Below are 25,485 nucleotides of genomic sequence, written 5' to 3'. Positions count from 1 at the left end.
TCACTGACAATTAGACATATTTGTCCCCTTCAAGTGACTGCACTCTACAGCTTCACTGTCGGGTCGGCATATAGATCCAGTATCTGAGATTTCCCTGTGGTGCAGCAGAGAAATTAAAACCAGCTTTTTCATCAGTACGCACTTGTCTTGTAACAACACAATGGAGCTAGTTTACATTTCCAACTATTAAAGCTGCTGTGTGAGCATGTGCTGCAGCTCTACCTATAGTGGAACGAGTGGGTTTGGTCACTGGGGACTTTGGAGTGCTTGGAGGTGAGGGGGAAGCTGACTTGCCTGGAAAGAAAGACAGACCTTGTGGTTATCAATTAGGATAAAGCTTGGGGCGCTATATTCTACTGTTAGCACACATGCAATTTTTTGCTCAATTTTAAGATTAGTTTCTAGTCAGGTCTACTGAGAAATATAATCTACGATCGAAACAAATACATACATTAGACATTTCTTTATGCATGAGGTGATGTTTTTAATGTGACTTGATTTTGCCTTTTAAAAGTGAATTATTTTTCTTTCAGCACATCATTAATAGGAAGAAGGATGAAGACCTGATGCTCTTCCTGGGTTTGGCTCTTAACGCATCATTTATATCCTCAGTTAAACATGTTGCACTAAGTCTGCTGTTGCTAGGATAAAAGTCAATATTCGTTTACAGTCACTAATGAGCCAGGATTAACATGAATGTATAATTAGGTTACTCATTACCATTGCTATTAGAGAGGAAGCCACAAACTTTATCTAAGAAGAAGTTGACAATGTTCTAATCAAAGGAAGCATCAGAGTGCTGTCTGCTGATGGCAAGGGCAAACAGCAGACAAGGTCAATTATCTGCAGAGGAGCGCAGTGTTTGGAGCTTTTTAATTCCGTACAGGAAAAATAAATGTGTTGAGCTGTTTCACTCAAATCCTGATACTTTATTCAGGCCTCTAGCATTCAAACCTGTCCAGATTTCTAAATCTAAAGCATGCACCCGCTACCTAAAATAAATCATGACTGTAAAACATGTCATACCATCATACAGCAAATTTAGACACAAATAATTCCAAAATGAAGTATTCATGTCTTTCATAGCAATTTGAGATTGTATGTGTAGGTACAAGGGATGCACCGATCTGATACTAATATCCAATATTGGGCTGATAACTGGTTGAAATAGCTGGCTTCGGCATTGTGACGAGGGCGCCTATCTATTCAATTCAGACCGGCTTTGGCTTTGAGTGGGTTGGTGCAATGTCTGAAGGATCGTCGATCCCCGTCCTGCCGTACTTGTGTCATAGTTGTGTCCTTGGGCACGACACTTGACCCACCTTGCCTCGTGTGAATGTGTACGACTGCCATATGTTTGAGGAGGTGGAGCCATGCTTCTATCTATCACGCTTCTTCTGACTACTATCGTAATTTATCACCACCATGCATGTCTGTGTAAATGAGTGGAACCTGGACTGAACCTGTAAAGCGTACTGAGAAAGGCGCTATGTAAATCCAATCCATTAAAAAAAAAAACATTCCATTGTTATTGTTATTATTTACAATATACGTTATATACTGTAATTTTAATTCATGTTTAATTTGTTGCTGCATTTTAAAGATTTACTCTTGAACTGTAATTCCTGTAATTCTTTATGATTTTAGTTACTGGCTAGCGCACAAATTATTTATTTTAATGATAATAAAAATTCAGATATCTCCTGAAGTGGGGCATATATATTTATTCTTTAGAAGCATCAATTCAAAGATGAGATGGATGTACATGTTTTTATTTGTATCTTAATTATATTTATATATTTTTCATTAATTATTTGGGGACATATTTTCTTTTATTTCTAATTTATTTATTATACATATATTATAAACTACTATTTTTTTCAGAATTGTATTGTCTCCTTGGCATTTGCAATATGTCACTCTGCATGCATGTTGGCCCCTCTTGTTTCTGTGTTGGGAAGAGGTGGGAATGGGGTCAGTTTGTAATAATCTCTTGCTGTGCTGTATGTCATCTGTTGTATGACTAAGGTGTTAACATTTATTTCAATGTATTTATTTGTTGCATTTTGTTAGGAAAGCAATGTTTAAATCATGTGTGATGTTGCTTTAGACCTAAAAGAAGGATTCCAGTCACATCCACACAGCGAGGCCTACAGCTTTTTAAATACTCAGTATCGGTATCAAAGCCCAGTATCAGAGTTAAAGAAGTTGGATTTGTGCATCCCTAGTAGGTATGACATGGCACAGTTTCTACAAGAACAAGGATCTACATACTGAGGCCAACGGTGGAAGCCAAAATGGAAGCTGTATAAAATAAAGAAAAAGAGGGACAAGCAATGCTGACAGACGTTCATACACACACACTGACACACAATACACATGTGATCAAAGGTAATGCTCAACGCTATGCATGTTTTAGTGGGGTAAGAGAAGGCAGGAGCAGTACAATTGACAGAAACACTGACATAAACGCACAAATAGTCAAAGTACAGCTGCCACGACAAACAGTCTCACAAAATTTAACACATAAAAAATGAGTCCTCCTCCCTGAAATAATTTTGCTGTCTTTTCAGCACGCAAATAAACAACCCCTCAGGGCCAATTATGTTTCTTTCTTTCTGTGATTATAAGGATTCTTCCAGTAAACATTAAGAAATCGCTGCCATATTGAACACCTGCAGTGTATTTCAGCATTAAGTCGTTTTGCATAACACAGCTTGAATGACGTACTGCATTTATTCGGGCTGCAGTCCATTTCACTTACACTCATAAACTCAGGTGAATCATGCAGTTTCCTGTTTAATTTCCCATCTAGTCCGTACACACGCTTGACTTGACTTTAAGCCAGCCAAAAAATGACATTCAGTCCTCAACAAATGATATGCAGTTGAAGAGAAAAGATTACATGCTATGAGCCGGCTCATTATGATTACTTACCCACCGACTCTTTCATGATTACACAATTGAGTATCAAAACCTTCAGTTTTCCTCCTGCTCAAAGCAATTTTCTTTCTTAGCTGATTGTTTCATAGCTCACTCTCTCCCTCCGATCAATAAGCACTTGCTCTCTCATGACAGTGACAAATGAAAACCTCCACTACACCCATATGAAATTGTTTATCCACAAAAATTACTTACATGGAGATATGAAAAGCTTGGCTGCCCAGGCATAGATCATATTGCACTAGTTCAATGCCATTTTGAAATACTGAAATGGCTTTGTCACGTATGCAGCAAAGCCAATTCTGTACTTCAAAGCTTGTCTGTGTTCTCATTGTCTCCCCCAGGAAGCAACTCACCCATCCACTCACCTGCTACCACGAGCTTATTCATACATACACCACCTAGACAATTGCTTACTGGACCCTCCCTCACTCACTTGTTTCTAGGGTGGTGGTGCACTCCTCGCTGACAACTGGCCCGCATCCCACTGTGGTGCAGGAGCGCAGGTAGAACTTGTACTTGCTTACAGGATCCAAGTCACGCAGAGTCCACTTGGTGATGTCAGGGTTGCTGATGTCTATGATCTGCAGTGGCCCCACTTCCTCTGTGTCGTTGACTAGATGTAGAAATAGAAAAAAAATATTAATACATTTGATCATGACATGTACACACGTGGTTGGATGGACAGACACAGAGCCTGTGATGCCCATGCACAGAGCTAACATTAGCGATCTGCAACTAAGTTATAGTTTTGACATCCTTAATGCTGCGTAAGTCAGATGAAGAATCTGTCGTCCAGTACGGTAAGTTTAGTTAGCATCTTTTATTAGTTTCTGTGGCTCACAGCTATGATGGCAGTGTGTTTTCTGTCTGCAATGACAGTTTACTCTGAGCTGAAGGTTGCAGGTTTCTTTGCCGGGCTTGCGTTAAAGTTGTTCCCCTGTCAAATAGTGTTTCACATATTAGACAGTGATTGGTTTATGGATTAGTTACGGGATACGTTTAAATCTCAGAGATCAGAGAAGTGCAGACATCTCCTTCAGGAGAGGAATGTGAAAATACCTCTGCAGTGACAAATGTTTTACAGATACAAGTCACTATAGCCAATGTCAGACATTTTAAAAGATAGAAACATTAGAAAAACACACTATTGAGTGGCGAGGAACTTTAACTAATTCACACCCCTTGCAGTCATTGGCATGGTCATATTCATTAGCTATTGTCTAGTCTTTTATTTGTTCTCAAATGAATGTCCTGATGCATTGGTAAGGCTATATCTCTACATATGATTACAAAATGTCATGGCAGCTGAGTGTCTAAAGAGTGTTTAAAGTGATTTTATTTTCAATTTCACAGTGCTGGCAGTACGTGCAGATCAGGGTACCTGCCTCTGCCAGTGCCTGTAGCTCCTCACTCACCTGCCAGTAAAAAATGTTGGAAGGACGACACAAAACAATGTGCAGTTGTAAATCTGCATACTGACGTTCTTATAAGGGAACGTTCCCACAAGACAATATGGCTGCTTTCTCTTAGTCGATCTTATATATTAGTTGACAAAGTACAAGCTTTTTTTACGAGTGACTGTGTAATGTTTAGACATTAGACAGGATTTTTCAGCTTGCACTCTGTTTTGAAGCACAAAACTTAGGCATTTCAAATGACATTTCAGCGATGCCAAATAAAGCAAAGCACTTTTTTGGCTTTAGCGGAAGATAAAAGACATTTGTATTTGCTTAATAACCCTTTATAATGTTAATTGCATTTAACAAACAAACAGATTGTGTCCTTCACAACTGGAATTTATTAGTGTTTTCTTTGTCCACATTGTGATGGGATCTCATTTTTCACTATGTAAAGTAGCACAGTAGGTAGTGAGGTGGCATTTAAGTTCTTTGTAACACAAACAAACACAGCAGGTGCCCTTTGCTGTGAAAGAGGTGCTATGTCTCTCTGGTAGCAGGCAATGGAAACAATAACAAGAATGTATTGGTCTGTTCTGTTTTTGCCAGGACACCACCCGCTGTTATCAGACATCACAGTTTTTATTTTGTCATAGTTCTTTGTAGTTTCTCGGGACAAAAACAGTCAATTTTAGGTAAATTATGCAATCCCGGCTGTTGCAGAGAAAAGGCCACAGGCATCACGTTTCGACACTATAGATGGATACTTTCTCACTTATGCGGAAGTACTCAGGCCTGACAGCTGGTGCACATGAGCATTTAGAGTGAACTTTCTGAAGGCTGTAGACTGGCTGGTTGGCTTTGTGCTGTGTGTAAAACAGACCAACACTGAAATCTAAGAGTGACCCAACAGTAGTATGAATTTTGCACAAATTGGAATAAAAGCAATGAGTAGAAGCCATGGTCATTTTAAACTCCCACGCATGTACATCAGTGAAGTGCAAGCTTGACTCTTGATAAGTTGCTCTACAGTAACTCTAATATAGAATGGTGTTCTGCACGAATATACAACCGCAAATAAAGTAAAAGAAAACTATCTACTCTGCCACATAGCAACAAATGATGCAGTAAACTACTCTGAAAAAATGAAATGACTGGATGGATGGTGTGTGCATTCCCATCTTAACCTTTGTGACACACTTATCTCTGTCTTGTCAAGTAGTGTGACTAGCTTGCTGAGAGGCAGGCTAATGGTTCTTTGACCTGTGCTGGCCTACTCTGCCCCAGGCTTTAGAGTGGGTTAGCAGCTCTTTAAGGCAGTGTCACCCTGCCACCCACTCAATTCTGAGGGGAACTTTGCGATACATTCAGCCAGACATGTGACTAAATTAATTTGGTCAAAGTCTAAAGTAGGTCCCAAATCATGTTTTTCTCAGGCCAGTCAAGTTGAGTGTGAGGGAATCGGTTGTATCTGGCTAACATTAGCTAACATCAGTCCTCACAGACACAGACACTTGTAATGTCTACATTGACACTTTTGAACATTTGTAATATTTATTGGACTTGTAACTGACAACGACAAGTCCAAGTTAAGTCACAAGCTATTTATTTTCTGTCCACATCTCAGCATTTCAGCCTATACATTTTGGAATCTATTTAGTGATTTAGAGAGAGAAGAGAGAAGAAAGAATAAGTAAGTATACTGGCAAAATCATTCTGTACAAGTTCAGTGAACAGCTGTTGTCATCACTACAAAGTGTATAGATTTCACACAGAAAATGTGCCACTTCAAAGCAGGTTAGTCTAACAATTTAAACGCTCTTATATTCCTGCATGTTCAGTGTGTTAAATTATGTTTCCTGTGAAACTTGTGAGACATAAAGCTATTATAGGCTGCGGTTTAGATGGGCGTTGCCCTAAAACAGCTGTGCTGCAGCTTGAGATTCCCTTTGTGTCGCTGATGATACACTGACAGCTGGCCACATTATCCTCAACATTTCACACATGACTTCCCTCAAGGGGACTTCAAAAAAGTTCCACTTCAAAGAGCCCATCAGCTTTATTGCTGTGGTATGAAAACGTCCTCTCCTGAAATACTGTATGACACATGGCCCTCTTTTGCAGACACCAAATCAAACTCAATTAGCCAGGATATACAGGCACTTAGGGCACACTCACACTGTCCATCAGTACTGTGCCCAAGCACGTTTTACGGCTAAAGTCTAGTTTGTTTGACCAGTGTGAGTGCTTGCCGGCCACGGCCCGTTTGGGAGAGGTGGGCTTTTGTAAAGCACGGTTGCACATGTACGAGCACGTCTACGAGCACGAGCATGAGGCCTACGGCGGAACTGACGTCATGTGCGCCTGTTCAGACATAGAAAAAAAAAGGACGGACCATGCACGGACATTTAAAACAATGGCGGTGAAAGGTTCACGTTGGTGTGATGTGGAGGTGGAGTGTTTGGCAGAAAATATTCATAAACAGTCGGACAAGACGCACAAAAACGCACAAAAAAAAGATTTGTAAACACAGCGACGCATCGCGATGAAGTCAATCAATGCGTGTGACATGTTACGGAATGATGACGTATAGGCAGGCAAGAAGCATTTGCGCCGAGGCCCAGGTAGTGTGAGTACTAACGGGTCTGGGCCGCGGGGGGAGAGGGAGGGGGGAAAGTACCCTAAAGCATGGGGCACGGTATGGATGGACAGTGTGAGTGGACCCTGAGATGTTATTGAAAGTTAGTCTTTGGCTTTCTTACGACTTTTGGTCAAGGACGGCAAAGTGTGTTCAGTGATGGTATCCCCTGGGAATATGAGCTATGGTGAAAATGTCCCTGGAAGACAAGATGGGGTAAGTAAAGCTGGACCTTAACAGACTGTGACACAGTGGCATGGTCAGCACTAGCTGAGCCCTGATTGTGACTAACTGGCCTGTAGACATCATCCTGACATGTCTCCTATACACACACTCTGATCTTACTATGACCCTTGCCCTATTAGAGCAGCACAATGATTTTCCTTCCCTTGCTGAGTATCATGGGTTAGACAATCACCAAGATCCTCCTCCTTTATTTTTCCAACACACTGTTGTATTGTACATACCTGTCTGTACCAATACAATACAATAATATGGAGGTAGAGGCTGTGCATTTAAAACAGTAAGGCTATTAAGGTCTTTGATGTGCAGTCACTGTTTCCAAACTGAAACATATGGCCTGTGTGTTTTTGATTTTGTAAAGAATCAATTTATTTTTTCTTCAGAGGTTAAAAGCTGAAAAGGAACACACTAATAAACACGAGTAAAAAATCCTAGTGGGATCACAGAGGCATCACCATTGTATCTGAGTTAGTTAAGCATGAGGCATAGGGATACGTACTGAGCTGATACTCGAGGAGGTACCCGGTGAGAATCCCATTAGGCTCCAGTGGAGGAGCCCAGTCCAAAGAGACAGTGTTCTTCTGTACATCTTTGACTCTAAAAACAGGATTTTTCTCAGGGACTGTGGGGGCAAAAAAAGGTTATACACAGTAAGTAGGCAAATTCTGCAATCCAGCTTTCTTGGCTATTATTACATTTTCCCTTTAGTAGTTGTGAATCAATACACTCCATGTTGTTTTTCCACAATCCTACCTCCCTCTGGGGTTTTGAAGTTGAGAGGATGGCTGCCGGGGCTGTTGCCCCGCCCGTTAAAGGTCATGACGATGAGGCTGTACTCAGAGAAGGGTGTTAGTCCCGGTACCGTGGCGAGGTTCCAGTCCCCTGGGAACGTTAGTGTCTGTTTCTCTCCGTGGCTTTTCTTTGAGTCCGCCAGACTGCGCAGACGCCACCAGCTTATCTACATCAGGAAAGAGACACACAGAGCCATCCTAAGCAGGGGCTGGAAGATAACCAACTTTGTACATCACACGTGTGTGGGGGAAAACCTTGAGAGTGCTAGGTAAAGGAGACAGAGTGGGGTGAGAGAAGCAAATGTTTAGAGGTCAGCGCCATTCCCTTTAAGCTGTGTCTAAAAGCAAAGGTCTGTTTTTGAGGTATTACCCTGTAGCCTCCCAGATGTCCATGTAACTTGTCCTTGTGTACACGTGTCCAGCTAACCTTGACCACTGAGCTGTTCATCACCTCCACAGCTACATCGTGAGGTGCAGCAGAGGGAACTGCAAAGTCAAATGCACGTTAAAATATGCAGTTAGTCTAGGGAAAAACAAAGCAAATTCAAATGATATCAATACTATTTGTATACATCTAGCTATAATCACTGATCACCTACTTACAGGAGCACCTATTAGGGACTACTAATAATGGACTCTACCTACAGTCACACAAGCTAATATAAAGGATTGAGCCATTGAGCTAAATACAGCATATAAAAACACCACATCTGATGGAGGACACAACAAGGAGAAGAGTCATGACCTGAGGTTACTTCCTGTGGGCAAATCCAGAAGAAAGCTAAACACAAGAAATTCAGTAAACATTTGCTCTTCTCCTGAGAAATTGTAACTGCTACACAACTGTGAAGGTCATACTCTCAAGTCTAAAACATTTCAACATTTTAAATCTTATAAATGAAGCCAGTTAAATTGAAAGGGAAGGAGATATTTAATTAAACCACACATTTCTCTCACTATATTGGCTACTTTGCAACTAATTTGAGAACTTCATACCCAGAAACCATATAAGACAGAACTCAAGACACATCATCGCCTGGTTTTATCCACCAGGTCTGTCTGCAATTTCCTTCTTGTAACTCCTTATATTCAGAGCAGAAAGGTGTCATCACAATTTAAATGAAAGAAAATATAATATTTCTGTTTTGGATATACAGGCATTTTAAAGTGCATATATCAGCTTTTTAAAAAATGATAATTTAATACTTTCTTTTTTAAAGCAGCATTAATTGATATTGTATTATTATTGTTGTTGTTATTATTATTATTATTGATTGCATCCAAGAGTTAAACTCTTCTTTATAAGAGGACTTTTTTTTTTTCACAAGTTACAAAGTCTCACTTTATTTATTTATTATATTCATTTGGAGATATCTTTCTTGGCACCTGATAAATGTAAAATGTTTCCTGAGGGGAAGAAATGCTTTGTTCACGAGCTAGTTGCTAACTTTGTCTATTGTCTGGTTCTGGGCATGCACTACGTTTTTAGAGCTGGATACAAGGTTTATGAGATTGCAGTTGTGTCTGGGAAAATGAAACACTGAGTTAAACGGCATTAAAATGCACAGGGGGACATTCATTTCTACAGGGAACTGCTATATATATATATATATATATATATATATATATGTTGTGAAAAGATAAAGCAGCTGGATAGCTCAGTAGGATAGGAGACAGGACTGGCACGTGTGTGTATATGTGTGTGTATATATATATATATATATATATATATATATTTATATATATTTTTTATATATACTTTATGTATACATGTGTAAATATGTGTATGTGTGTGTGTGTGTGTGTGTGTGTATGTGTGTTTGTACACATATGGTCAACAAAGTTCCCAACTCACAGTCTTCTCCTGAGTAGCCAGTCACTATCTTGGGCTCGGGGCCCCAGCCCTGATGGTTCCTGGCTTGGATCTTGATCTCGTAGGGCACAAAGGTGGGAGTGTTCTTCACCCCAAAGGAGTGTCTCTTCACCATGTGCTCCTTCCAGTCATCCTCCATGTCCTGTCTCCTGTAACTCACCTTATACTCCAAACCGGGACCATTGTGCTCAATGGGTAACAAGGGCTGAATAATGGAAGAAATTAAATCGAAAATAAGAAGGAGCAACAATGGTATGAAGGGTTTCATTGAGACTTTCACAGTTGCATAAGACACTTATTATATTTCACCACTCAATGTCACTGCCTCTGTGGAATTAAAATGACAAGCTAGCGCAGTGAACCCTGCCTGAAACATCGGCAGTGTTTTATGCTGCAATCTAATAAAACAATGGCACAACTGACCTGGTCTAGCAGCATGGCTTTTCTTTGATATAGAGCTTGCTAAGACATTGCAGATGAAAAGATTTATGTCCTAACAGAAATCAGGCCATGAGAAACAGAATGTGATACCATTATCCACAAAAGCAAATCATTAACCGCGGGAGAGCTCATGAATTCAGGATTCAGGGACTGCGTTACGATGACAGGGCAACCAGATATTAAGTGAAAGAGAAATTTATCTTTTCACAATAAAGCTGAATATATTACTGTACACATTAAAAGAAAGAAAAATCCCTTTCACAGCTCACAGAAAAGGAGCAGCTTTCAATGGAAACACATTCAGAGTGATCCCAGATAATGGCTTTTCTAAAGATCTGAACCACAGAATGAAATATAAAAAGTGGACAATTTCTATTACATTAAATTCCTATTGGTAATTGCCTATGAGACATTCATAAAACTTCAATATCTGTTCTTTGACTTCAAAAACTGTACAAGATATGAATAATTCACTATATAAAGGTAGCTGGCATTACAGAATTTGCAGTAAGACCAATCTCTATCTCTTACCTCCCAGTTGATATTCATTTCATGGGGCAAATGACCTTCGATTTTGATATTTTCAGGGTTCTTGTCAGGAGCTGTAGAAGAAAAAAGGAATATAGATTTTGTCGCTATTGTTAGTGGAATAAATCTCAGGTGAAGCAGACACACAGGAGAAGAGATTTTCAAGAGTGGAATTAATTTTGTAGCAGGTGTGAGTGTTTTAAAGTTCACAGAGCAGTAGCTCAAGTGGCCTGAAGGAGCTTATCAAAAAGTATGACAAACAATGAAATGAGAAAGCCTCATACCTGCCGGAGGGGGTTTGTATCTCTCTGTGGACTCGCTGGAGGGACCTCTCCCTACAGTGTTAACACCAGACACACGGAAGCGATAATCAACATGGCCGTGGAGATTGAGCACAGCTGAGTTGTGGTTCCCAGGTACTCGGAGCAGCTCCTTCCAGTTTCCCGGCTCCCACTGGCTTTCCTCATACTCGATAATAAACTCTGTTGACAGGCAGGAAGACAATCAGAGTGGTCCCTCACTGCTATGGTTTCTGCCAAAGGATTGCTTATCTAACCACCAGCTGTGCAGAAAACTCCTCAAACCCAGCTCTGGGTTTGTATATCCCTAAGGGAGACTTATCATAATTAATGCTTGGATGAATCAATAATAGACTCATATTATACAAGATGGTATCAAACAAATCTATTCACATGAAGAATGATGCCCAAAATGTGGATGTATTAATACTGTTTAGCACTGATTCAGTATACTGTATGTTCTGACACCTGCACACACAGATGCTCCTTCTACCTGTGGTGGAGCTGTTGTGATCGTCCCCAGGGATCCATTTCAGTTTGACACTTTTGCTCTTGTGTTCAGACAGTACCAAGTACTCAGGTGCATCAGGGACATCTGAAAATCATCACAACATGGCTTTGGACAATCACAAACACATCAAAAAAGGCCATGGGTACAAATGTTCAATTGAATCATCCTGAGAGCCAGAGGATGTGGAACGAGCTGAATGCCACTGTTTCTTTTAGTCATTCAGATGTCAAATATATCTCAAAAGAACGATTGTCAGACACAGCAGTGCACTAATAAAGCCATGGTCTGTATGCTCATGCTCTGCTTTGACTTCCTGACATATTGATCCTGACATATTATGAATGTGTCATACATAAATGTAGCAGCAGGGGGTCTCTGACTGTTTGGCCCGGAGCAGAAACCGTGTTCGTACATTAACTCACCTAACACCATGAGCAGTGCTGAGGCCTTGTCCTGGTCCACTGGAGTTCTCGCCACACATGTGTACACACCCTGGTCCCTGTGGCTTACATTGATAATCTGAAGTATACCATCCTCCACAAAGTATCTGTTGACAGAAAGATGGAGACACAATATTGATTGACAAAAATAAAATAGCTTTCCTGCTGGGATTTGGTCTGCAGTGCTGTTAAAAACAGTCAGCATCCTACCTTGAATTCTCAGTGTAGTTTCGGGCTATCTCCATGCCATCCTTTTCCCACAGGAGCTCAAAGTCGTTGCTGAAGGACTTGTCGTACTCTGCGAGGCATGAGAGCTGGGCCGTGGTACCTATTAAGATCTCCAGATCCTTCTGGGCCACCACTATTCTAGTGGGATCTTCCATTGGCACAACAGTATTAGTTACATTTCAAGCACTGTGAGCTACTGGATACACTTTTTACAAGTAAAACTGTTTACCTTTCACGTGGAGCATGGCATCGATGGCAGATGATCCCTCTGTGTTTTTAGCTAAACATGTGTACTGTCCCGTGTCGTCTTTCTCCACACTGTAGATCTCCAGTGACCCACTGTCATGAACGGTAAACCTCGGCCCCTCCACAGATTCAGAGGAGTCGTCTCTGCTCCTGGAAAACATTTAGAAAAAAATGCCAATTAAAGTCTCAAAGTACTCTCAAGACAAATTAAATATGAACACAGCAGTAGTCTGACTGGACAAATGTGTCACTGCAGCTGCAAAGAAAAATTCAAAGTTGACTAATAGAACATTAGTGTTAAGTGACAGGGTTACTTTAAAGAAACAGCAGGTCGCCACTAAAGAAACATGCTGTTTAAAGAAGGACTTGCAACCAACAGTTGAGATATACTGCTCCCTGCTGGTGTATCCAAGAGAGGAAAATACCGCACTCTTACCAAGTTATAGTAGAAGGAGGAGAGCTGAAGACATGGCAGTGCATCATCACTCCCTTCCCCTCCACAGCAGAGTAATCCTCCCCCTCCTTTGTCAAAATCATGGGGGACAGATCTGTAAAGAACATGCAGCAGAATCTAATCAGCAATCTAAGGTTATCAGAAAAGCTCGAGAGGATGCTCGAATGTGGCTTGTCCATTGGAGGAACCTAGATGTGGCTCTGAAATTTCAGGACTTTCAAACAGTAAAAACAACACTGAGCGAGATCAAGTTTGCAATTTAGCAGTCTTAAAACCAGACACAACAGGAGGGAATAAGGGAGATAATCATGGGTTAAATGAGGCGACAGAACTATTGCTTTCCCTGTTTGTTAATTGTAGGCTCCTTTGTGTCAAAAAATTACTCAGCTGTCAGCTTGTCAGAAATGTGTTAATGTGAAAATGAAATCAAAGAAGGAAACAATGGAATAATGAGTGAGTCGAGCGTGTGCACCTTATCTGTTGTAGCTAAAGCCTCCGATTAAAATGGTCTGTCCTTCCTAATTGGTTACAAAGGCAGCCGTTGGGACTTAGCATTCAGCAATTGTCCAGCTCTATTAACTCCTGTGTCGCCGAGAACAAACTCGTCACGTTTGCGCTGAGACATGGAAAACAACATTCTGTTTTTTATCTGCACTTGTAAAGCAGCACATGTTTATCTTATGGCCCTGAATTCAGTATGGGATTGAGGGAGAACTTGTTAGCATATAAATGGCAGGAAGCTGGGCTTGTTGCTCCGCAGGGAGGACCACTAGCATGAATGAAGGAGTACAGCTCGTAGACAGCCCTCCTTCCCTGGGCTCCTCACTGCTTTATGGGTATATGCCAACATCAGCCCGCTCTCTAGTTTGACACATCAGTCAGCAGTCTCCCAATGACTCACTGCTAAGTCTGACGCTTCCTCCGGAACACTGTGAAACATATACTTGGAACCAAATCAGGATTTCATGTACTTAAAAATAAACACTTGATGGTGAAACTTAAATGATGATGACTCACAGAACTAAAAGTACTTACTCATAATCATGATGTTTGCATTTGACAGAAGGGTGCCATGTTTGTTGGAGGCCTCACACTGATAGACGGCACTGTCAGACGCTTTGGCGTTATGTAAAACTATGGTGTCATCAAATGCCTTGGCTGCAGGGGCTCCTGTAAAAACAAAAAACAAAGATACATTCAGTAAATACAAGAGATTCAGACCGTCACCATTTATGCTGCCACACTGTTTGTACATTAATGACAGACTGGACTCAACATATCAGCTTTAAGTACTCGAGTAATCATACCCCAAAGTCCACAAGCCAGGGCTGTCTCTCCCGCCCACTTTTTAACATTCCCTCCAATGTTTTAAGTGAGGCCCAACTAATGTGGGATGAAAATGGATTTTGCAAATATGAGTCGACAAGGGCTTTTTTCCTAAATAATAACCTTAACTTTTATTACTAACAAGTTATATATATAACTTCATTAAAGACTATTTAACATTATAATACATCATATAAAATGTATTACATTATTAACCAATTATAGAAATGAACACAGAGCTAACAAAGGATAAATAAAAATATAAAAGAAAACTAAATAAAGATCAGCACTGTATGTTCACTATCAGTCCATTGCTGACCACGCTCTGCTGGATAAAATATGAAACATCACCATTTCCTTATCACCCTAATCATCGTTTTCTGCATTATTTGTTCTGTAAAAATGAAATTTAATATCGGCACATATATAGCCATATATATGCCGGTATATTATGCCTGTGATGTCAATATCAGCTGATATATCGCTCTGGTTCTAGTTTTAAGTTATATAATAGGTTGTATTTAACGTCCTTTCAAAGTTTTATTTCCTGGTCCAAGCGTCGTATTTGTACAATGCCACAGTGCCACTGTAAAAAGTATCTTTGTATCTTTTAAATTAAAGCAGGTTTAGGTTTGTGATGTCACAACTATACTATATATAGGTAGAAAGTGTCACTACAGTGCTGTTATAGTCACTCCCTGGATGCAGTGTTGGTGTAGAGACACCAAGAGCAAAGATGTGGAAGAATAGGAAATGCAGACAAATCAGAGCAGATTGGGCTTTTTCAAGAGGGGGTCTTAAAGAGACAGGCACTAAAACATGTTTTGGGCATGTTTCAGACGGAGGATGAATACAGGTATATTCAGACAGACAGTATGAGAAATTTGTGTTTTTAGCTTTATTTTGTTAACTTGAAATCACACAGTTAGGAGGACTAGCCCAAAGTAAAAAGGTTGTATATAGTAAAGGGTGTTTAAAGTAAATATGTGATGGGACTGACCCTGCAGAGGTTCACCGTTCACCCTCCATGTTATAGTTGGCTGAGGAGTCCCACTGGCAGAGCACTTGATAAGCACGTCTGAGCCGATCATACTGAGCTGACTCTCAGGCTCAACCACCCACTCTGGAGGCTCTGGGGAGACACAATCAGCATGATATCATCACACTGATGAGTGTTTTTATAAGAAAGACACTAAGCATTTACAGGGAATGGACACAATCACAGGAGCAGTGCAATATGTCTTATTCAGTAAAAGAGTCATGCTGCAATAAATGCTACACTTACACACACTTATAGGTCCGCGCTTGACAGGCCTTGGCACTGAAGCACAAGAGACACTTCAGCTGCCTACTGCATTATGAAAAGGTTCCTATCACATATTGTTTTGAAGTCATTCTGCTAATATGCACACGTGTCTCCAGATATAGACATAGATGACACAATAACAAGCACAGCACTGAGCCATAGCAATATTTTAACGCAAAGGATATTGCGGTTATTTACAGGATATCTGATAAAAAAGTTACACGTATAAACAGTATATATAATTTATAATATATATAATTTTCTCTAAATCAGTGAAATGCATTTAAAGTTCAAATTAAGCAGAAAGTACATTTACTCAAGTAGTGTACAATTTTGAGGTACTTGTACTTGAGTATTTGCAAATTACCCAAAGTTACTAGAAATTAAGCTATTACCTACAAAACAATAAAATACAGCACAAAGTCAAAGATTAAACCAAGAGTTTCTAGCCTTTTTGGCTTATGAGCTTTAGTTGTCTATGAGTAATTTGCTCCACCAGAGAAACATTTACCCTCTAAACTTTTCACATGGTTTCATGTAAGAAAAAACTTGTTGAGTTTTTAACAGAAGGAGGCAGAAAGCCAAAATATGGGTACAGATATCTACATCAAAACTTGTTTTTTTTCTTCCTTTTCCCATTGATCATCATATGACCCCTTGGATTTATCTTTTAACCCTTTCGAGGGGCCTGGTCTCTACTCAACTCCACTTGGAGCAGCCAGAACAATATAATGTTGCTAACACACTCATGGATCAGTATAATAAATTATTATAATGCCATATATAATAATATATCAAGCATAAGAGACATGTTTATGTAGAAGGAGTAGTTTAATATTGTATGTTTAGCTGACAACATGTCTGTGCCTTTACTTACATGTCTGAATTCAGGACTGTTTGTAATGCCCTATATATTAATATATCAGGAGGTAAAGTATCTGAGAACTTCTTCCACCACTGAACTAAATCAGTATTATCATAAACTGTTTCATCAGAGCTACTAATTCTATATGATTCTTTAAAGTAGTTACCTTCTACTGTCACAATGAAGTAATGGACAATGTGTCCAAGATTGTTCTTTGCCTTGCACATGTACTTCCCACTGTCTTCCTGTTCAACCCGCGGCACCATCAGCACTTTCCCATGATTCTCCACTTTTGCTTTAACGGGGAGTTGCTGACCCATCTTCAACCACTCAACCTGTGGAGTTGGACTAACAGAAAGCGAACAAAGAGTGAGTCCAAAAACATGAGATATTGACCATACTTGACAGAAAATGATATACAATGTGGTCGAGAAGCAAACATGACTAAAATGTTTGACAAATAACCCTCAACTGCATAAGAAACTCAAACTCTTTTTAACTGTAATCAAACAAAAATCAGTGTTACTTACAATCCTGCAGCAATACACTCTAATTTCAAGTCCTCTCCTTTGACCAGCTGTATCTCTGATCTGGCATCAGAGGGCGTCAGAAGAGAGGGACTTCTCTCAAGGAGTGCATTAGCTAAGGAAGTATACAAGAAAAAATACAAGTAGAATAGAAATAAGAGACTATGCTTTTATATTGTAAACATTTCTATACACACAGTTGCCTTGTGCACACAGCTGTTTACAGATGACACACAGCACAAGTGTGTTACTCTAAAAACTTCAAACTTACCAGTTTCAGCATGCATGTCACTTTTTTCTAAAATGGAGGTGGATGAGACAAACAAATCAAACAATGAACATGAGAAGCCCATAGATACATCATGACAAACATCACCAAGATCAAAACCATGACATAAAACCAAGGAGATGCACATAAACAAGACAGCATGACATTTCAGATGGCTTTTGAAGTGTAGCTATGAATATGGACATCAATCAACATGTTGGAAATGATCAGCGCTCTGAAAACAAATTAAAGTTTGCATCATGCTGGTTTGAGAGCAAACAGGCAAAGAAGCTGAAGTGGTACCTACTTGTCTTAACGATGACAGACATGGCATTTTTCTGAACGATGGTTCGTATTCTTGGGAAGGCGGCGAAGCAGCAGTAGTCCCTCCTGCTGTCCTTTTCCACCGCGTGAGAGAAGTAAAGGTCTCCGTTCAAGCCCATAGAGACCCTCTCATCCTGTTCTATGTGCTGAAGATCTATCACAGAAAAGAGAGTGGAGGATTTCATGTTTTTGCTCATTTGTCTTACGTCCATTAATCAGACATTAGAAGGTCCGACATAACTACTCTTTTCTTTTTTTTCTACCTGTTGAGCAGTTGTATAATGTAACTAAGAACGTAACATGTATACTAAGGAACAATTCTGAGGTATTTACTAGTATTTTTATTTAGGCAAGGCAACTTTATTTGTATGGCCCTTTTCATACACAAGGCAGACTCAAAGTGCTTTACAGCACAACATGTCATGAATTAAAATGCATTACAGGAAGACAAAGAGAATAAAAACATAGACATTAATAAAAACAGTGCGGACGTTAAAAGTGCCAAGATTTAGCAGAAAGCTAAGGTGAACATAAAAGTTTTCAGTCTACATACATTTATTCCAATGTAGTTCTTCTACTTCACTACGGTATATTAAAAAGGAAAACATTGTACTTTACACCACTATATTGGTCTGACAGGATAGTTCTAATCTCTGATTTCTTTTTAGATTAACATTTTACATACAAAATACTTATATTAACAGCTAAATTTATAAAATGTAGTGCATTTTTATATAATAAAGTAGGGGTTTCTGGGAAAAAAGCAAAGATTAGAGAAAAGTCCATGCAAATATACAAATTTGTGTTATTTTTTCTTCTCTTTGGTACCTTAATAATGATCTCACAGCAACTCACATTTATCTTGCGGGGTCCCAAGGGTGGAACTATAACTACTCTCCACCTGAATAGTTTCTTTGCAAGCCTGACCCAAGACTGAACCCCGGCAGAAGTTTTGGGCCTGAGCCCGACTAAAAACCTGAATGTCTTATGCTTTTTTATCCATGTGGGTGAGTTGAATAGACATCCTGGAAATTTGTAATGAATCACAGCTCCATCATATGCCAATATATAATAACAACTTTATTTATAAAGCACTTTTGCTTTTTTAGTTGACCCAAGAATGTCTGGAAGTTTAAGTAATACAATAATAACATGGAATGCAATAGAAACATTTAAATAATCTAAAAATATGATAATATAAGATCAAAAGAATAATAATAATAAACAAATCAGATATGTTGAAAACATAACACTGTGATGCAATTAATAAAAAGCTTTTCTGAAAAGATACATAAATCAGTCATACTGACATATTGACTTTGATAAATGAAATAAGATTTAGGTCTGCCAATATGTCATTAAGTGCCTTAAGGTTGGAAAAAGCATCTTGTTCCACACTATTTGGCATTATCACTTATACCAAGGGTGTCAAACATAAGGCCCCAAGGCCAGAACTGGCCCGCTAAAGGGTCCGATGCAGCCCACTGGATGATTTTCCAAAATGTGATGATTGTAGAAAAATCAAGGAGTGTAGCAGGCTCTCAGTTATGGATAACTACGTACACGTAGGTGGAAAATGGCTTCGTCCAAAAGGGGACCAAATTGACACAGGGTCTGGTTTTCCAACTGGTCCACCTTGACCAGAATACAGTTATAGAGGAGGTGTTTATTATCAGTTATTATGCAATGGTTTTACTGGTGTGGCCCACCTAACATATACAACACATTTTGTATCAGCTCGTTCAAGCTTTTCATTTGAAGCTTTTTAAAAAAACAAGACTGTTCTTTTTTAAGGCATTATGCTATGTGAGGGATTGTTTTATCATTTTATACATATATAAACATAATTAAGACAAATTTAGGATATCTGAGAACTTTGGCATCTCCAGTTGAGTTTAAAATGAACGTGTGGGTTTTAACAATGTTTGTCTGCACTTGTAATTGCTGACCCACCCTGAGACCAGTGAGGTTTATTGAGTTAATCAGTTCAGGTGGACAGGAGAAAAATTTCCTTTCCATGGGTGAGATTGAAAAATGTATTATAACAATATGTTTACATTTGTATTCTGAAGTAAATTGCACATACAACAGTATTAAGTGATTATAAGTAAGAGTCATCACTTACTGATAGTCATCCAGTAGATCTGGAGTGGAGGTATTCCTTGAGGTGGATTACATTGTAAAACAAAAGGCTGGCCTTCCTCCACCACAAGAGGATCAAGTGTTTCTTTTGGGAATTTTGGAACATCTAGAGAAAAAACAGAACCCACAATAAGAAAATGTAGCCAGATATAAATGAGTGAAATATGTAGTGCAGTTCTCTTTCACTCCAGAAGATGGCAGTAATATCATTCTTGGATTTAGTGGAAGGCATAGCATGTGTTTTCTTGGATCTGTATCATTCAGTAGATTAAAGTCTATTGGATCTTTCCGTTCTTGGCCTGCAGAAACAAAACAGACATCACTGGTACTATTGTGCTTGGCTTGTCACCGCTGTTTAATGGTTGAAGCCCAGCCAAATTCAGTCAAAGTCTCCCTTTGAGTGTATCTTTTTGAGAATGTATGTACTGTGTTTGTAAACCAACTAAAAAGAATGTAGCAAAGGAAATGATGGAGGCAGGATCACACCTCAGCTCGGGAGCCTCAATGACTTTCTGCCACATCCAATAAAATGAAAAGCTCACAATGGAGAGGTGAAGTCATCACACAGCACTGATGTCCCTAAACCAACTTAGAAAGCACTGTTACAGAGCAACTCCGCCCCGCATACATACATATAGACACACACACACACACACATACACACACACACACACACACAGATATATGTTACTCACGGGGCACAATGAACTCAATCTCCTTCGATATGGCGGTCCCCAGTTTGTTTGAGGCATAACAGCGATAGGTTCCCTGGTACTCTGTGAGGTTCCCATTATTGGGTATCACAAAGGTCCCAGAATTCTCCTCTTTCATCAGCCGGGGGTCTAAAGAGGGGTCGAATTCCTGGCCATTCTTCATCCATCTGAATCTACATAAAGGAAGCCAGTATTGAAATGTCAAGTCCTTAACTAAGACGGCAGCATGCTCATTTTTCAAAGTTCTAAACCATAGCATCCAAATACATCATGTTGATGGTCAATTGTCGATTGAGCTGAGGATTATTTGAGAATGGTGAAACATGACACTCAGTGTTTCACAAAGCCCAAGATAACATCTTCAATTGTCTTGTTTTGTCAACAGCTTAAAGATATTCAGTTTACTGTCACAGCGGAGGAAAAAAAACAGAAAAATTTCACATTTAAGAAGCTGAAATCAAAGCTAACTGTTGTTGTTGTTGTTGTTGTTGTTGTTTGTTATTGGTGTGTGTGTCTGGCTGCTAACGAGCCCTCCATCCTCTCTTCCCATCTGAAGTGATGCAAGCGTCAGTACTCACTCTGGCTCAGGATTCCCTTTGGCTTCACACGTCATGGGGAAGCTCTCGTCGAAAGGGAAGGCGATGAGAGAGCTGGGTGGCTGAGCTGTGATGGTGGGCAGCTGCTCAACTGGGCAACATACAAGCAGGCAAGAACATGTGAGAAACACAACACAGGCCTCAATACAGACCTCTAGTCAGAAGTATTATGATTAATGCGATACTACAGAAGTGGTTCCCAAACTTTGCAGTCTTGCGACCCTTTAAAACAACTTTTCAGACTGGCTTATTTGAAGTATTTCAAGAAGCTTGAAGTAGTAAAAATGTCCAGTCTTTCACAAGAAAAAAGCAATTATGATCACTTTTCTTATCTTTTTTCTTATTCCTTTAATCACCTTGTGACAACTCAGATATATGTTAGGGGGGAGGGGGGGGGGGGGGGTCATGCAGCCCAGGTTGAGAACCACTGTAAATGGTAAATAGATTTTAAATGGAATGCATTTATATGTGCTTTTCTAGTCTAACGAGCACTCAAAGAGCTTTACAACACATGCCAAATATTTTATTTATTATTGTTATCTCTATAAAGAGAAGAGTCCTGTACTGGGCCAGGTTCCCAACGGGTAATTGTATAAAACATTTCACAGGTACGGGCAGGGGTAGAACTTAACTTAAGGTGAACATTAACATTAACAATTACCAATTAGTGTGCATGCTTAATTAGTGTGCATCGCGAAAGTTGCACGCTGCCTGTTACCACTCCAGCCTTTGAGTTCGCTTTTCCAATCTTTCTTGACTTCTATTTTTTTTTTGTGTGTTCTGTTTCTTCACCATAACTTCTGTGAAGTTCTGCCCTCTACAATGAGGTTACTTTCAATTGTTTTCAGGGTTTTGTTGTTTGCTTCCACCGGGACACACTGCCTTTCTTTACTCCGGAGAACATCTGATCGCCCTAATGCTGGCTGGCATCACGGCGAGACCAGTTGATATTCCACCCGAACACTGGAGAAAAACACACTGGGAAACAACGCTGGGGCAATAAAGGAGGGTCGAGACAGGACGGGCTTAGCGAGAGGAGAACACTTGAGCCGTGTCTCACCTCTGTTGTTATCGGAAATGTACGATCTCTGTACAACAAAATGGATGAACTGACGGCGCTTACCCGGAGCCATCAGGAGTACCATGAGTGCAGTCTGATGTGTTTCAAGGAGACATTGCTGCAGAGGGACATCACTGACCAGAACGTCTCCGTGGGTGGCTTCCACACCATTCGGGCTGACAGGGATTGCACTGAGCGCAGTAAGCGGAAAGGAGGGGGCGTGTCATACTAGTAAACAGCAGATGGTGGAATCCTGGTCATAGCACTGTTAAAGAACAGCTCTGTAACCCGGGTGTTAAACTGCTGGCCGCTGGACTCCATACCGTCTGCCTAGAGAGATCCCACATGTCATCACCGTTGTTCTGTACATCCCTCCCTCTGCAAACCCGACATCTGACTGCAGCATCATAGACACCACCATCTCCAGACTCAACACCCCAGTGCCCTCATCATCATGTCGGGAGTCTTTAACCACGTCACCTTGGATAGAGTTCTACGGACCTTCCAACAGTATGTGAGCTGTCCTACCAGAAAGGAGAAGACTCTGGACCTGATGTATGCTAACAATAAGGATGCATACATCTCCTGTTCTCTACCCCCTCTGGGCAGGGCTGCTTTGAAGTGACTGACTGGCTTGCACTTTTGCCGAACAGGGAGGACATAGATGGGCTCACTGAGTTCATCACAGACTACATTCATTTTTGTGTGGACTGCAATGTCCCAGCTCGGACTGTAACCTGCTACGCCAACAATAAACCTTGGATCACCATGGACATTAAGGCCATCCTGAATGAAAAGAAGAAAGCCGTCAGAGATGGCAACCTTGATAAGGTGAGGAGAGTGCAGGGGGTACTCAGACTTAAAATCAGGGAGGCTAAAGACAATTATAGGAGAAAGCTGGAGAATAAACTCCAGCGAAACAACGTGAAGGAGGTGTGGAGTGGCTCCAGAAGACTGGTAGGACAGGGTTGGAGGACCGTATGGACTAGGCCAATGAACTAAACCAATTTTTCAATAGGTTTGATACTGCGGACCATCCCCCACATGACTCTGCTGCTGGCTGCCCTTCAACTAATGCCACTTTACCTCCCCCTACTCCTGCTCCTTACAGACCCCTTGACTGTCCCTCACCACCTCACTTCACACCTACCTATTCCACCCCTCCTCCTTGCTCTGCATCATGTCCTCCACAACCTGATGACCTCAACCCTCCCCAAGGGACACCTCTACTGTGTCCGTCACGCCTGACCTGGTAAGAAGACAGCTGACGAGACTCCACTCTGGCAAACCTGCAGGCCCCTATGGCGTATTCCCAAAGTGCTAAAAGTCTGTGCCCCCCAGCTGTGTGGAGTAATGAGTCAAGTCTTCAGACTGAGCCTGCACCTTCAGAGGGTCCATGTGCTGTGGAAGACGTCTTGCCTCATGCCTGTGCCAAAGACGCCGCGTCCCAGTGGCCCTCATGACTACAGACTGGTGGCCCCGATGTCCCACATCAGGAAGACCACAGAGAGACTCACCTTGGAGCAGCTAAGGCCTATGGTCAGGCCCTTCACTGATCCACTACAGTTCGCCTGGGAGCCTACCTGCTGAACAGAGTCTACAGTCATCTGGACAAGCCTGCGAGCACTGTGAGAGTCATCTGCAGCTCAACGAAACTGAAACAAAGGAGCTTGTAGTGGATCTGAGGAGGGTCCGGTCTATCTTTGACAATGTCCCACACCCTCTCTATGACACACTTGCCCAACAGAGGAGCAACTTCAGCAGAACATCTTTCCTGCTTTTGGTCATTAAACTATAAAATCAACCCTTGGAGAGCATGTAACCTCCTCTCCGTGATTCAGACTCAACCAAAGACAGTCTGTTTTCCTGCACATTAGTCTGGCATTTTTGATCTTGTATATATTTCAGCACTGTAAATATTAATTTCTGTAAATTTAAATTTGATATTTCATATATGTATACTGTATATATATATATATATATATATAGTTATATATATATATATATATATATATATATATATATATAGTTATATTCTGTTGTTCTATATTTATTTTCTGTATAATATTTTTATATCTGGAGTTTTGTAATGAAAGTAATTTCCCCCTGGGATTATTAAAGTGTTTCTTATTCTGATTCTGAACATTAAACTAAATATTTTTTATTCTCAAACAAACTGGCACATGGCTTGATTGACATCGATGCCGGAGCTGTGTAGACGCTCAGCAGCTATGGATCACTGTATATGCAGAGAACATTTGACAAGACATCTTTCCAGAGCTGATGATGCAGCACCGGATGCATCACAGGTGCTCTCTCGGGCAGCGCAAATTATATAAACAGGTTGGGCCCATGTTTGACTTGAAGATAATTGTGGCTAACAGGTCGGTTTTGGTGGGGCTTTGCATAACTGGACCAGTGCAGGACTCAGAGTTATATCACAAAACATTATTCTTCATAAAATGCTGACACTAACTTTACTCACAATAAAAAAAATTAATAAGTAAAACATTATTTCTTGATATAGAAATTATGAATTCCTACTGAAGTTAATCTGTCTTTTTGCTAGATTGGTTTTCATAAAACTCTCATTTGGACTCTTATCATCCTACGAGTTGTGAAATGTGCTATGCATGGAACAAACACAACACAATGAGTTAATGGTGCTGTGTGAAGAAAAATGAGGGCATGCAAGCTAAAATACCAGTAATATGGAGTCATGACTTAACACGTGAGATTCAGATCCAACACATACGGCTCTAAGTCCACACTCACACTGTCCGTCCGTACTGTGCCCCGTGCTCGAGCTCGTACATGTGCAAACGTGCTTTACAAAAGCCCACCTCTCCCAAACGGTCCATGGCTGACAAGCTGCCGCAGCTAGGCGAGGTATGGTTGCATTCACACTGGTCAAACTAACTAGACTTTACCCGTGGAACCTGTTTGGGCACGGTATGGATGGACAGTGTGAGTGCGCCCTAGTAAAGCTGCTGCTGCTGTGCTCAACAGCGAGCCAAAGAGATTAAGAGAGGAGAACTAAGGGTGTCACTAATGCCACAGTATGTCAAAGTGAACTTACTGTTTACATGACTTAAAACTACAAAATCCATGCCAGCAGGGGGAAAATAAACAAAACAAAAACAGTCAGCAGTTTGGGAATAATCTCTTCATGTCACAAAAATTCCCTATATAAACACTTTTTAAACACACACATGAGTAATGCAAAACAGAAGACTGAATTAAAAACATTAGTGGCCCCACAAACATGTGAGAAAACCTGTTTGAACTGTTCTTTATCAAGGCATTAGGAAATATTTCTGAAT

General features: G+C 40.4%; 1 protein-coding gene across 1 annotated transcript in view; it reads right to left on the bottom strand.

The window, feature by feature from the left end:
- The window catches only part of chl1b (cell adhesion molecule L1-like b), a 77,441-nt gene that overhangs the window by 9,933 nt on the left and 42,023 nt on the right, over positions 1 to 25,485 (bottom strand). Inside the window, exons 3-23 of the mRNA XM_083938719.1 lie at positions 21,085 to 21,193; positions 20,489 to 20,679; positions 19,777 to 19,899; positions 17,635 to 17,805; positions 17,331 to 17,357; positions 17,063 to 17,174; positions 16,699 to 16,880; positions 15,362 to 15,493; positions 14,071 to 14,205; positions 13,018 to 13,129; positions 12,565 to 12,731; positions 12,318 to 12,483; positions 12,090 to 12,214; positions 11,650 to 11,751; positions 11,142 to 11,339; positions 10,861 to 10,931; positions 9,871 to 10,093; positions 8,386 to 8,501; positions 7,978 to 8,182; positions 7,724 to 7,846; positions 3,380 to 3,559 (exon numbers count right to left, since the gene is read on the bottom strand). Of these exons, the coding sequence (XP_083794845.1) occupies positions 3,380 to 3,559; positions 7,724 to 7,846; positions 7,978 to 8,182; positions 8,386 to 8,501; positions 9,871 to 10,093; positions 10,861 to 10,931; positions 11,142 to 11,339; positions 11,650 to 11,751; positions 12,090 to 12,214; positions 12,318 to 12,483; positions 12,565 to 12,731; positions 13,018 to 13,129; positions 14,071 to 14,205; positions 15,362 to 15,493; positions 16,699 to 16,880; positions 17,063 to 17,174; positions 17,331 to 17,357; positions 17,635 to 17,805; positions 19,777 to 19,899; positions 20,489 to 20,679; positions 21,085 to 21,193 (2,970 nt within the window). The remainder of the gene's footprint in view (positions 1 to 3,379; positions 3,560 to 7,723; positions 7,847 to 7,977; positions 8,183 to 8,385; positions 8,502 to 9,870; positions 10,094 to 10,860; positions 10,932 to 11,141; positions 11,340 to 11,649; positions 11,752 to 12,089; positions 12,215 to 12,317; positions 12,484 to 12,564; positions 12,732 to 13,017; positions 13,130 to 14,070; positions 14,206 to 15,361; positions 15,494 to 16,698; positions 16,881 to 17,062; positions 17,175 to 17,330; positions 17,358 to 17,634; positions 17,806 to 19,776; positions 19,900 to 20,488; positions 20,680 to 21,084; positions 21,194 to 25,485) is intronic.

Source organism: Echiichthys vipera, assembly GCF_963691815.1.
Source record: "Echiichthys vipera genome assembly, chromosome: X".
NCBI classification, from domain to species: domain Eukaryota; kingdom Metazoa; phylum Chordata; class Actinopteri; order Perciformes; family Trachinidae; genus Echiichthys; species Echiichthys vipera.
This window is presented reverse-complemented; position numbering and strand designations above follow the sequence as displayed.